Source organism: Mirounga leonina, unplaced genomic scaffold, assembly GCF_011800145.1.
Source record: "Mirounga leonina isolate KUSES-001 unplaced genomic scaffold, KU_Mleo_1.0 Mir_481, whole genome shotgun sequence".
Classification (NCBI taxonomy): Eukaryota; Metazoa; Chordata; class Mammalia; order Carnivora; family Phocidae; genus Mirounga; species Mirounga leonina.
Genome location: NW_023270773.1, coordinates 2,825,550 through 2,837,804, shown reverse-complemented (window position 1 = coordinate 2,837,804; position 12,255 = coordinate 2,825,550). Strand labels below are relative to the sequence as shown.

General features: G+C 55.5%; 1 protein-coding gene across 1 annotated transcript in view; it reads right to left on the bottom strand.

Moving 5' to 3' along the window:
• Positions 1-6,903: 6,903 nt before the first annotated feature.
• The window catches only part of SUSD2 (sushi domain containing 2), an 8,320-nt gene continuing 2,968 nt past the window's right edge, over positions 6,904-12,255 (bottom strand). Inside the window, exons 5-15 of the mRNA XM_034989240.1 lie at positions 11,989-12,163; positions 11,656-11,857; positions 11,382-11,467; positions 11,047-11,315; positions 10,829-10,972; positions 10,575-10,733; positions 9,471-9,719; positions 9,079-9,351; positions 8,786-8,962; positions 8,601-8,703; positions 6,904-8,469 (exon numbers count right to left, since the gene is read on the bottom strand). Coding sequence (XP_034845131.1) covers positions 8,445-8,469; positions 8,601-8,703; positions 8,786-8,962; positions 9,079-9,351; positions 9,471-9,719; positions 10,575-10,733; positions 10,829-10,972; positions 11,047-11,315; positions 11,382-11,467; positions 11,656-11,857; positions 11,989-12,163 — 1,862 coding nt within the window. The 3' untranslated portion in view covers positions 6,904-8,444. The remainder of the gene's footprint in view (positions 8,470-8,600; positions 8,704-8,785; positions 8,963-9,078; positions 9,352-9,470; positions 9,720-10,574; positions 10,734-10,828; positions 10,973-11,046; positions 11,316-11,381; positions 11,468-11,655; positions 11,858-11,988; positions 12,164-12,255) is intronic.

Sequence of the window (12,255 nt, the reverse complement as noted above, 5' to 3'; positions counted from 1 at the left end):
AGAGGGAGAAGCAGGCTCCCAAGAAGCAGGGAGCCCGATGCGGGACTTGATCCCAGGGTCCTGGAATTGAGCCCCGCATCTGCATCCGGCTCCCTGCTCGGCGGGGAGCCTGCTTCTCCCTCTCACACTCCCCCTGCTTGTGTTCCCTCTCTCGCTGTCTCTCTCTCTGTCAAATAAATAAATAAATACTTAAATATTTAATGTAAAAGACCAAGTATCCATTAGAAAGACGCACAGGGATATGACTCAATTTAGACCACAGAAAGAGAGCTACAAATGAGCTGCTTTAACATTGAAAAAGTTGCTCAACCTCCCTCATAAATAAGCGTCGCCAATAAAAACAACAGTGAGACCCCCTCAGGGACAAAGTAAACAACTCCAGGCGCAGAAGTCTTCCTCTGTGAATTCTTCCAAACACTGATGGAAGGAAAAACACCAGTCTTAAACAAACTGTTCCAGAGAACAGAAAAGAGGAAAGAAACATTGCCCAATGCTTTAAATGAGGACAGCATCATCCTGAGAACAAAACCTGAACAAAGAAATTTCAAAAATGAAAAGTAGAGGGCGATTTCATTCATGGACAGAAATGCAAAACTCCTAAATGAAAGATGAACAAGCCAAATCATCCCCGATTGGGGTTTATTCTGGGAGTGCAAGATTGGTTGCACACAAGAAAGTCAAGCCATGTAATTCATTGTGCTAACACACTAACAGACTAAAGGGAAAAAGAGAGAGACAATCGACCATCTCGATATATGCAGAAGAGCGTTTGATTAAAGTTCCCAACTTGCATTCACAATAAGAACCTTCAGTAACTATAAATGGAAAGAAACTTTCCTAATCTGATAAATTGCAGCTGCAGAACCTTTACAGAAAACGTCATACTTCGTGGTAAAACATAAAAAGCCTTCCTTCTGAGATTGAGACCAATTCCTTTTGAGGCCAAGATAAGCATGGCCGGCTGTTATAATTTCCTTTCATTAGTGGAAGGGAAGTTTTCACTAACATAATAAAGTGAGGGAAAAAAATAAAAGACACAAGGATTGGGAAGGAGAACATAAAACTGTAGCTACTTTACAGATAAACTGTTAGAAATAGGTGAATTTTACACAATCGCAGGGATCAAGGAAAATACACAAAAACCAATAATATTTCTACATATAGCCACAAACAGAAAACATCTTTTGGAATTGAAATCATAAAAGCATAAAAAAAAATCAAAGTTAGTAAAACTAACATGGGTACGCAAGATCTCTACAATGAACATTATAAAATATAATTCGGAGAATTTTAAAAAGACCTAAATAAATGGAGTCTTATACTATACTCATGAACTAGGAGGCTTAGTTTTGTGAAGATGCTCATTCTCCCCACATTCATCCAGAGGGTCAGTGCAACCTTAATAAAAATCCTAAACGATTTTTTTGTGGAAATTGGCAAGCTGCTTCTAAAATTCATATGGAAACACCAAGAACCAAGACCAGCCCAAGCAATTTTGAAGAATAACATAAATGGAGGACTCACACTACCAGGTATCAAGAACAAGCTATGTAATTAAATAATTAGATAATTGAGGGGCGCCTGGGTGGCTCAGTTGGTTAAGCGACTGCCTTCGGCTCCGGTCATGATCCTGGAGTCCCGGGATCGAGTCCCGCATCGGGCTCCCTGCTCAGGGGGGGGTCTGCTTCTCCCTCTGACCCTCTCCCCTCTCATTCTCTCTGTCTGAAATAAATAAATAAAATCTTAAAAAAAAAAAAATTAGATAATTGATAAGTAAGGCAATTTGGTATTGGAGCAAAGATAAACTAGGCAATAGGACAGAACAGAGACTCATCGTGTCTCTGGTAGAAGGGACACAGCAGTGCAGAGGGCAAGGGGTGCTGTTTCAATATGTGGTCTGAGTCAGCTGGATATCTGCATGAAAAATGGGAATCCTGACCCCTACTGCACACCATGCACAATCTACTCCAGATGGCTTGCAGATCTCATTATAAAGTATGAAGCAATAATGCTTTTATTGGAAAACACAGGACAGCTTTGTAAGTTTGGAGTAGGTGAATGTTCTTAAACAGGACACGAAAAGTACTAACTATAAAAGAAAAAAAATTGATAAATTGGACTATATTAAAGTTAAGAACCTCCGTTCAACAAAAGACATCATTAAACAGTGAAAATCATTAAAACAGCAACTCATGGAGTGGGAGAGTATTTACAGTATTTATATCTGACAACAAACTTATCCAGAGTCAAAAATTTCTACAAATAAGGCACGCCTGGGTGGCTCAGTCGTTAAGCGTCTGCCTTCGGCTCGGGTCATGATCCCAGGGTCCTGGGATCGAGCCCCGCATTGGGCTCCCTGCTCTGCGGGAAGGCTGCTTCTCCCTCTCCCACTCCCCCTGCTTGTGTTCCTGCTCTCGCTGTGTCTCTCTCTGTCAGATGAATAAATAAAATCTTAAAAAAAAAAATCTTTCTACAAATTAATTTGAGAAATCCAAGTAACCCAACAGAAAATGGGCAAAGGACTTGAACGGGCACCTCACAAAAGAAGTGCTCCAGATGGCCAATGAACATATGAAAAGGTGTATAGCTTCACTAATTGTCAGAAAAATGCAAAATAAGTCCACAATATGCCACCAGTACATACCCATGAGAATGGCCAAAATGAAAAAGACTGACAATACCAAGTGTTGGCAAAAATATGGCAAAACGAAACTATCATATGCTGCCGGTGGGAATGTCAGTTGTTAAAATCACTTGGGAAAACTGGTATTATCTACTAAAGTTACCAACACACATGCCTCATGCCCAGCATGCTGCTCCTGGGAACTTAGCCAACATAAATTCATATATTTGTGCATCAAAGGACACATACAAGAATGTTCACAGCACTGGCCATTACAGCTCCAAACTAAGAAACCAACCCAACGTGCCTCGGCAGGAAAACGGATGAGCAAATTCATGTGATGGAATAATATTCAGGAAAAAAAAAGTCAATGACAGACTTATACCTCAACATGGAGGAATCTCATAAACATGCAAAAGAAGCCAGACACAAAAGAGGATCTACTCTACGATTCTATCTATTTAAAGTACAAAACCACACAAAACTAACATTTGGTGTGAGAAATCAGTGGCTACCCTGGCAGTGACCGATAGATAAAATGGTGGGGTAGGTGTGAAGGGGTTGGTACTGTTCAGTTTCTTTTTTTTTTTTTAATATTCATTTATTTGACACAGAGAGAGCACAAGCAGGGGAAGCGGCAGGCAGAGGGAGAAGCGGACTCCCCGATGAGCAGGGAGCCCGATGCGGGACTCGATCCCAGGACCCTGGGATCATGACCTGAGCCGAAGGCAGACGCTTAACCGACTGAACCACCCAGGCACTCGTTACTGTTCAATTTCTTGACATGAGTGGTGGTTAACTGGGCATGTTCACTTTGGATTAATTCATTGAGCTGGACCCGGAGCGGTGTGCTTTCTTTTTTTTTTTTTTTTAATATTTTATTTATTTATTTGACAGAGAGAGACACAGCGAGAGAGGGAACACAAGCGGGGGGAGTGGGAGAGAGAGAAGCAGGCTCCCCGCGGAGCAGGGAGCCTGATGCGGGGCTCGATCCCAGGACCCTGGGATCATGACCTGAGCCGAAGGCAGACGCCTAACGACTGAGCCACCCAGACACCCGCGGTGTACTTTCTTGCATACAACTTATACTTTATTTATCAGGGTTCCACCAGAGAACCTGCAACTGTGGGAGCTGGTCAAGGGGCCTCTGTAAGGCTGTTGTCTTCCATCTGATGTTGGAGCTTGAGGTCCATGTAGCAGAGAGTCTGGAGGGCAGGTGGGTGTTAGGTGGGGGGAGGATCCAGAGCTGGCTGGAACCCCACTTGTTGGCTGGAGTCCACATGGCTTGGTTGAAACCCGAGAGCCTTCTTGTTGCCAAGGGAGATAAGGGTTTCCTGGACTCCCCTGTCAGGCACCTGGCAAAGGAGCAGGGAAGCTGAACGTGGCCTGAGGGCAAGTGAAGGCGCTGCAACCTTGGCCTCTCCTGGTGCGGACGAGCTGAGTCAGCAGACACACCATGATGAGTGTGAGCTATGAGCGAGACTGCTGATTCGCTTCCTGCCTCCGAATCTGGGCATGGGACTCTTTCTTGCAGTCCATCCTGACCAGGATGGGAATTCTGGGGATGTTCAGCCTAGCCAATTTGAGGTGGGCCTCACCACATGTTTTGTCTGTCTGGCAAAGAGCAAAAAAATGTGAAGGCTCCTTGTACTGACGAGGGGGAGGGGACCGGGCTCTCTCAGTAGGTTAGGGTGTCACTGAGCACCACTCCAGGAGGAAAATGCATGTGCTGTTTAACCAGCCAGTCCTCTGGTATGAACTGCTCTTGCAAGTAACCCTGGACTTCTTTACAAGGGACAACAGTGTTTGAAGAAGCCAAAGACTGAGCACAGCTTCATGCCCACCAACTGGGGACCAGTTAAGTAAACTTTGAATTCTTTATTTATTGTAGTAAAGTACATAAATACATAATGTTTACCATCGTAACCATTTAGAAGTGTCCAGCTCGATGGCATTAAGCCTTTCACGGTCTTGGGCAACCATTGGCGTCATTCCTCTGCAGAATGTTTTCATCTTCCCAGACTGAGACTCTGGCCCCATTAAACACTAGCTCCCCATTCCCTGACCCAGGCCCCGGTAAGCTCTATTTTACTGTCTCTATGAATTTGATGACTCTAGGAACTTCGTATGAGCGGAATGGTACAGCATTGTCCTTTTGTGTCTGGCTTATTTCACTGAGCAAGATGTCTTAACATTCATCCATGTTAGAGCCTGTGAACGACATTCCACACGTGGGTGGACCATGTTTCCTTTACCCCTTCAGGCATCCGTGGACACTTGGTTGCTCCCACCTTTTTGGCGATCATGAGCAACACTGCTATGAACGCTGGCCTATCTTGAGTTTTTAAAAACCTTGTGCCCACAGTATTGTAAGACCATCTTTTCTCACCCCTGCCTCTGGCATTTATAGAGGAAACGACTGCTGCAACAAATAGACCCAAAAATGTATTATGGTTTAATCACAAGTTTGTTTCTTGTGCCGGTAGTAATACTGGATGGGTGAACAGGACAGTGAGGGAGGGAGAGGGTTCCCTGCCACATGCTGGGGACCCAGGTTAGCACGGGGTCCAGAGCCACCCTCGCAACAGAAAGATCGTGGAAGGATGCTGGTGGAGAGTGTTATGGCTCAGGCCTGCAAGTGCCCCGTCCTTTTCTGCTAGCTTTGCACAAGGAGAACTTAGTCACGTGACCACCCCAGTGCAAGGGGCGCTGGGAAATGCAGTCTAGCGTGCAACCCAGCAGAGGTATCTGGGTGTCGTGGGCTGTTCTGCTCCTTGCAGGCACCTACTCAACCTCATTTCCCTAATGGTTTTTGTCCTTTCAAGTTCCACTTCAATGGGACTCCTCCAGGAAGCATCCCTTGATTTCCCATTCCCAACATGTGCTGCACTGAGCATCCCCTCCCCGCTGGGCAGCCATCGGAATGTCAGCTCTGAGGACAGAGGTGGCCCAGGGCAGGGACTCAGCCACCCCAGGGCTTGCAGAAGGAACCAGCCTGGCCAAGGAGGGGGCCCTGCTCCCCACTGTGCTGTTTTGGCCCCTCAGCCCTATGCTCCCCACTGTGTTCAGCTAATGGGAGGCCCTAGTGGGAGGTCGGAGGGCAGGAGAAGCAGGTGCTTCGCCCATCTTGGGCCTGTGGCTCCTGCCAGCGCCCATGGGCCTGCACGGTTTCTGCTGTGAGGTTCCCGCTTTTGTGAGTGCCTGGGCCTGGCTCTGGCACCCTCCTTCCTCTGTCCCTCGGCCCAGGGCTGTTGCTGGGGTCCTATGGCATCCTCACCAGCTATTTGACTTCCCGATTCATCCCTGTGTTTCTAAGTCCCTGGATTTCTGTCCCTCAGGCCCTGACCAGTACAAAAGGTAGGGGACTGGACATTGGCTTCTGATGCCTTGGGACTGTGGTTTGGGGAGACCACTTCCCGAGGCGGTGGTCCCTGCCTTTGAGCTCTCTAAAGGGAGTCTATGTGGGGCTCTGGGACCTTCTGCCTCACACAGGCCCAGTAGTGCCCCTGACTCCCTACAGGCCCCTGGGAAAACCCGTCAGGTGTCGGGGCTTCCCAGCCTGGCCTGTCCCTGGCACTGGGAATGCCAGATGTCTGGGGCAAGGGCCACAGACAGTGCACCCCTTCTCCTGCTGGGGATGGGTGGGGACAACTCTCGGTCCCAACCTGGAGGGACAAGTGTAGGGTGGGGAAGCCGGAGGGAGGCCATGTTTTACTCTTTTAGGATGAAGCTTAACCGCCACTGGCTGGTGGACCAGGGGCCTCACTATTCCTCAGACCGGACTACACTTCTCTCTGAGCCTTTGCCCAGGTTGTTCCTCTGCCTGGAATATCCTCTCTGACCAACCTTTCAGTTATGGCCCTGGAGCTGTGAAGCTGCCCCTGCCCTCCTGGGCCCTGGTGTGCCTGCTCCCACATGTCCAGGCTGCCTAGACAAGGAAAGCACCCTGTCACACACTGGTTCGTGCCCGGCCCAGCACTGAGGACTCAGGTCAGTGGAAATGCCAGCCCTGCCTTACCTCATCTGCAGAGAGGAAAGTACCTCCCCAGTGGCCAAAGGGCCAGCCCTCAGTCCCACCCTGCCCTGAGCAGGAAGCCAGTGGGGAAGCAGGGGGGTGGGGCCTGGAAGGGCAAAGACTGACCCCATCCCCCTCCTTTAGTCTCTGGGGTACCACCCCAGGGAGACCCCTCCAACCCCACTCTCATCTCTGTTCCTTTGAATGTGCCCCACTGTGCAAGACTGCCTCCTCCAGGAAGCCTTCCAGACTGCAGCTGCCCCTACTGCCCAGCTTTCCCACCTCTGCCCAGGACCCTCAGCCAATGGCAAGTCTAATGGTGTGGGGAAGCTTCACTTCTGACCCTGGCGGTCAGAGCCAGCTGGACGGCCTCTGCTCCTGAGACCGGGGGATGACTCAAGGCCCTCTCAGCAGAGACAGATGCAGAAGTGGGCCTGCACGAGCCTTGGCCAAGGTTGTGACAAGCCAACTGGCCCAGCTGGAGCCGCCGCTGACTGCCCTCTCCTAGGACCTGGTGTAGCCTCCACCTCCCATCTCTGTTCCTACCCTCTGCTGCCCCCACGTGGCCTCTCTCAGCACTGCAGGTTGCTGGGAAGAGGGCCTCCGCTCATTACCTCCCACCCCAAGGTTCTGCGTCCCTTGGGCAACCTCCTCCCGCCCCTACCTCCCAGGGTGAGCCACTGGCCTCGACCAGGGGGCCCTAGCCTCCAACCCCGCCCTCCACTGTGCTTTCGCAGAGACAAGCCTGGCCCTATCCTATGCTGCCAAGGCCCTCCCGTGGCCCCCACTCAGCACCCTCACTAGAGGGCAGCAGTAGGGGGAAGCCTGGGTAAAGAACCCAGGGACCCAGAACATGGGCTCTGGTCAGGAACTACTAGTCACTGCCTACCTGCAGGGCAGTGCTGGTGCAGGGGAGGGGCCCAGGGCCCCCCAACCTGCTGCTGGGGGAAGGGGCGGGTGCCTGTGCCGGCCCTATCCCGTCTCCTGGGCACCCAGCATGACACTCCACCTGAACCCTTTGCAGACACTTGCCCCATGAAGTGGCCACCGTTCTCAATCCCACTTTTCAGTGGAGACAGGCTAGGGAGGGACCCACCCCAGGTGGCCTTCCAGTGGACTAAGGTTGCTCTGGGTGCTGCTGGCCCCACAAAGCAACCATGGAACTCTCCAGAACCAAAGTGTAGCATGAGCACCGGACACCAAGGAGGGGGCACCACATGCTTGTTTTCTCTGGGTAGACAGGGAAGGGTATTTCAAGTGCCATTCCAGTAGAGTTAGAAGTGACATTCCAGAAGGGTTAGAATTACAAGCCTGGAGCTCAGAGAGTGACCCTCCACACTGGGATCCTGAGGCCTCTCCCACTCAGGCTGGGCCAAGTCCAGCAATCAAGGCAGCTGGGTGTTAGGGCTCCCGGGCTGGGGCACCGGGGATCAGTGGATCAGGGTCACAGGCATCCGACACGGGATCTGAGGTACTAGCATTTGCGTTTCAGGTGCCCCCCGAGTGTTGGGTCTCCAGAGACAGGCGTTAGAATCCGCGGGTATGGAGTCTGGGGAATTGGAGCTGAGACTACCCGGGGACTAGAGGACCAGACGCCTTCCGGGAGCTGCACGGCTGGAGCCAGGTGTCCATGTCTGAGGGGACAGAGCAGGGCACCAGGCCTGGTGTGCACGGACATTAAAGGCTCAGGTTATCAGGTGTCCAGGTCCCAGTAAATGGTGCTAGGGATTTGGGGATCCAAGTGCTGGGGTGCACGTTCTCCGGGGTGGCCCCATGTGCCTCTTGCTGTTGCCAAAGGCGCTCCCCTCAGGGCTGCGAACCCCAGCTGGCCCTGCAACAGAGACACAGTCTGCAGCGGACATGGGGGGCACTCCGGAGCCTCAGGAGAGCCAAGGAGGGGCACAGACGGGGTCCCGCTGGTAGAACCCTGGGTCCGGGGGGGGGGGGGGGGGGGGGCCTTACATGTTGCGCTTCCTGTGACGCAGTAGCACATAGGTGAGCGCGACCAGAGCCACCACCGCCAGGCCTCCGAAGATGATGCTCAGCAGCACCGTGTAGCTCCGCGCTGGAGAGGGCACAGAGCGGTGAGGGCTGCCCGAGGGTGGGCGGGGGTGGGGGGCTGGGGCAGGTGGGCAGGGCATCCTCACCTGGCTGGCACATGGGGGTGGGCCTGGACCAGGTGCCATCAGCCTGGCAGGTGCTCGCCTCCGACCCAGACAGGCTGTAGCCGCTGTCACAGCGGAAGGAGACGGTGGAGCCCGACAGGTACCTGATACCCTCCTTGCGCCCATTGCGGGGTGGAGCCAGCCAGCCACAGGACGTCACTGGGGGTAGGGGACCAGGAGCAGACCACAGGATGAAGCCACTGGCTGACCCCCCCTACAGCTGCCGGCTTAGGAGGTCATGTCCCAGCATCCAGTGCCCACCGCATCGCCCTCACCAGGCTGCAGGCTCTGCACACGATGCTGGTGCCCCTGGTGGGCCATCCGCGTAGCATTGCCCACGCTCAGGCTCCCAGTGGCCATCACGTCGAATATGCAGAAATTGTTGTCTCCACACAATTCAGCTGCCTCAGTGGCCTGACGGGGGTCGGGGACGGTCTCCTCGGGGAACAGGGGCTGAAAGCTGTGGTCATGCTTGGACTGATACAGGAAGTTGTTGACCAGGGACCAGGAGTCATAGGTGAGCAGGGACGAGGTGTTCTCCACGGCCCCTGGGGAGACATGCAGCAGGTCATGCTGGTGGCCGAGGGTTCTGGGGTCTCTCCCCTCACTTCCATCCATGGCCATGTCCCCTCGCCCCCGACCCCCAGGGGGCCTCAGGGTCACTCACAGTCGGCCCCAAAGCGGAAGAGCTCGCGGGAAGTGGCCTTGGGGGGCAAGACCTTCCCGTTGCGCAGGGTGAAGTCATCGGTGGGGTCATCATTCAGTGTCCCGAGAAGGCCTTGCGTGTGGGTAAGGAACTTCTCAGGCAGGAGGACAGTCACACTCAGGAATGGACCCTGGACGCTGACCTCCAGGCCAGCCCCTGATGACAGCATGATGGATACGCTGTTCTGGGCAGCTACGGACAGGAACATACCTGGGCACAGGTGGAACTGGGGTCAGGGCTGCCCACTCAGGGCACCGTGCCGTGACTCCACAGCCCCAGGATGAGAGGGTCAGCATCCGTGCACTCCCTGGGCTGGCCCTGGGGATGCCCGTCCCTGCTGTGACACTCCCTCACCCCAGGCCCATACCTGTACTGGGACCCCCACACTGACACCAAGTGCCCAGGCTCCAAAGGGACCCCTCACACCGAGGCCTGCCTGGGGTCCCCCGTCGGCCCTTGCTCCTTGAGGAAAGCAGCAGCCATGCCCACCTCTGCCCTTCCGGGGGTTCCCTGCACCCTCAGCAGCAGCAGGCCCATCCCAGGTCCCCACCCATCCCAACAACAAGAAACTCGTTTCATTAGTTCAGTTCCCTGAGGCAGCACAGGGAAGGGGGTGCACAGGGGGCTGCTCCTTAGCCCTCAGGGCCAGCCAGCGTCCTCGAAGCAGGCAGTTCCTATTATTGTAGCTTCCAGCTCCTCGTCCCACCGTCCGGGCATCTCAGGGTTCTGATCACATGTCTGGGGCTCCATGGGTGTGAAAGCACGAGATCACAGCAGGTCCCCAGGCTGGATCTCCCTACCTGGGGCCCAGAACGTCACCTGCCCAGACAGCCGTGGGCTGGGGACATGTGTCCACTGTGCTGGGCCCCTCACCGTGGGGTGCAGGGGAGCGGGGCGGACTTGCACCACTATGCTGGGGACAGCATATGGATCATATCGCGAGGCCTCCATCTCCGCATCCACGCTCTGAAGCCCCGGGCCATGCCGGTGAGAGGCACGGAGGCTCAGGCGGGAGGGAAAGGGCAAGAGAGCGGCCCCCGGAAGCTCCCCGGCCATCACACTCACCCTTCAGGTCCATCCAGCTCTGCTCGGTGAAGCTGAGCACCTCCTGGTTCAGCAGCACCTGCAGGACCCGGCCCTCGCCAGCCAGCCGGACCTCCACCACATCGGAGTTGCCCTCCTGCACGGCCACGGCCACCAGCCCCGTGCCCCGGTCCTGCGGGCCTGCGGTGGCACGTGCAGAACGCGGAGCGCTCAGCTCCAGCCTTCCTCCTGGGAAGGCCCTGAGCCTCCCGGAGCCCACGGGGCCCCAGCCTCACCCTCTGAAGTCATCCGGGGCTGGGCCCGCCCCTGCACCCTCAAGTTGGTCAGCGTGGCCTCCAGCAGCACGTACTCGCCACGCCCGTTGAACGAGAAGTTGGCACCATCAAAGGTGACAAAATGTGGGTCCCCGAAAGCGGAGGCTGGGGAGAGCAGAGGGTCAGGGGGGCCGCGCGGGTGCAGCCCTGCCCGGGGTCCAGCCTTGGCCGGCACCCACCTAGGCGCGACGGCCGGTAGCTGCGACAGTCACTGGAGGGCCGCCGCCGCATGTACCGGGAGCACTCGGGCGCCCAGAGGCAGCAGTGGTAGAAGCTGACGACATCGTAGAGCCAATGGGAGAGGCCAGGCACGCGGGGTGGTGTGCGGAACGGGGGCGCGCCCCAGTCGTGGCCGCGGTCCGGGGTGCTGCCCCCGGTTGAGTCGGCCGTCAGGAGCAGGGTGCCGGCCTCTGTGTAGCAGCACTGCTGGCCGGAGGCGTACTGGGGGCTGGGGGTGAGGACAGGTCAAGGCCACTGTCGGCCCCCCCGCCCCCCCCCGCAAATGGGGACTCACCTGGCTTGCACGGAGCGCACACAGTGCACGGCCCCGGGGTGGTAGGTGCACACGCTGCCGTGCTCAATGTCACAGCCGTAGTCCGTCTGCAGAGCGGGAGGCTGCCGTCAGCTGGACTAGCCTCAGGCTCTGCCATCCCCTCCCTGGGAGCCAACCCCTGAGGGCCCTCAGACCCCAGCCTCGCCTCCCTGGGGCCTCTATCTACCGCCACACGCCGGCTACCTCCAGCTGGCCCCTCGCCCTCTCCTGGGCCCCGACTGGGGTAGGGGCTTACGTGGAAGCGGCCTGAGTCAGCCCGGGCCTGAGCCAGGGTGCAGGGGCAGTCAGGCAGCTCCTGCAGGAAGTTGGGCAGTTGGTCCTCCAGCTCTTCCCAGGCCAGGCACTGGGCCCGGGCCCAGGCCTCGGGGTCTGCCTGGAAGTCCTCACCCAGGTGCCAGGCCAGCGCGTGCTCGCTGCTCCAGAGGGCCTGCACGTCCCTGTGGGGGCCATGCACACACTTAAGGGCCGCTCCCACCCTCGGTCCCGCAGCCCCGGGCCTCCCTGTCCAGCCTGCGGAGCAGCGACCCAGGCCCAGCAGCCCGTCCTCTGCGTGGCCGGCGGCCCTTACTTCTCCCCTGCGTAGCATTTGCTGTTGATGATCCGAAGTGCACCCACTTCCCATTTCTGGTAGTTTGGAGGTGCGGGTTTCGGAGTGAAGGTGAAGAAGCCAGAGTTGGGGATGCTTGTGGCCAGGGGGTACAGGTACGACCACTTTGCAGCCCACTTATCTGAATAGGGCTTCCCTAAGGGAGAGAAGGCCTCAAGTCAGCCCCGGGGTCCCTCCAAAGAGTCCTGGGGCCCCTCCAGAGTCCTGGGGCAGAGGAGGGGCCAGGCG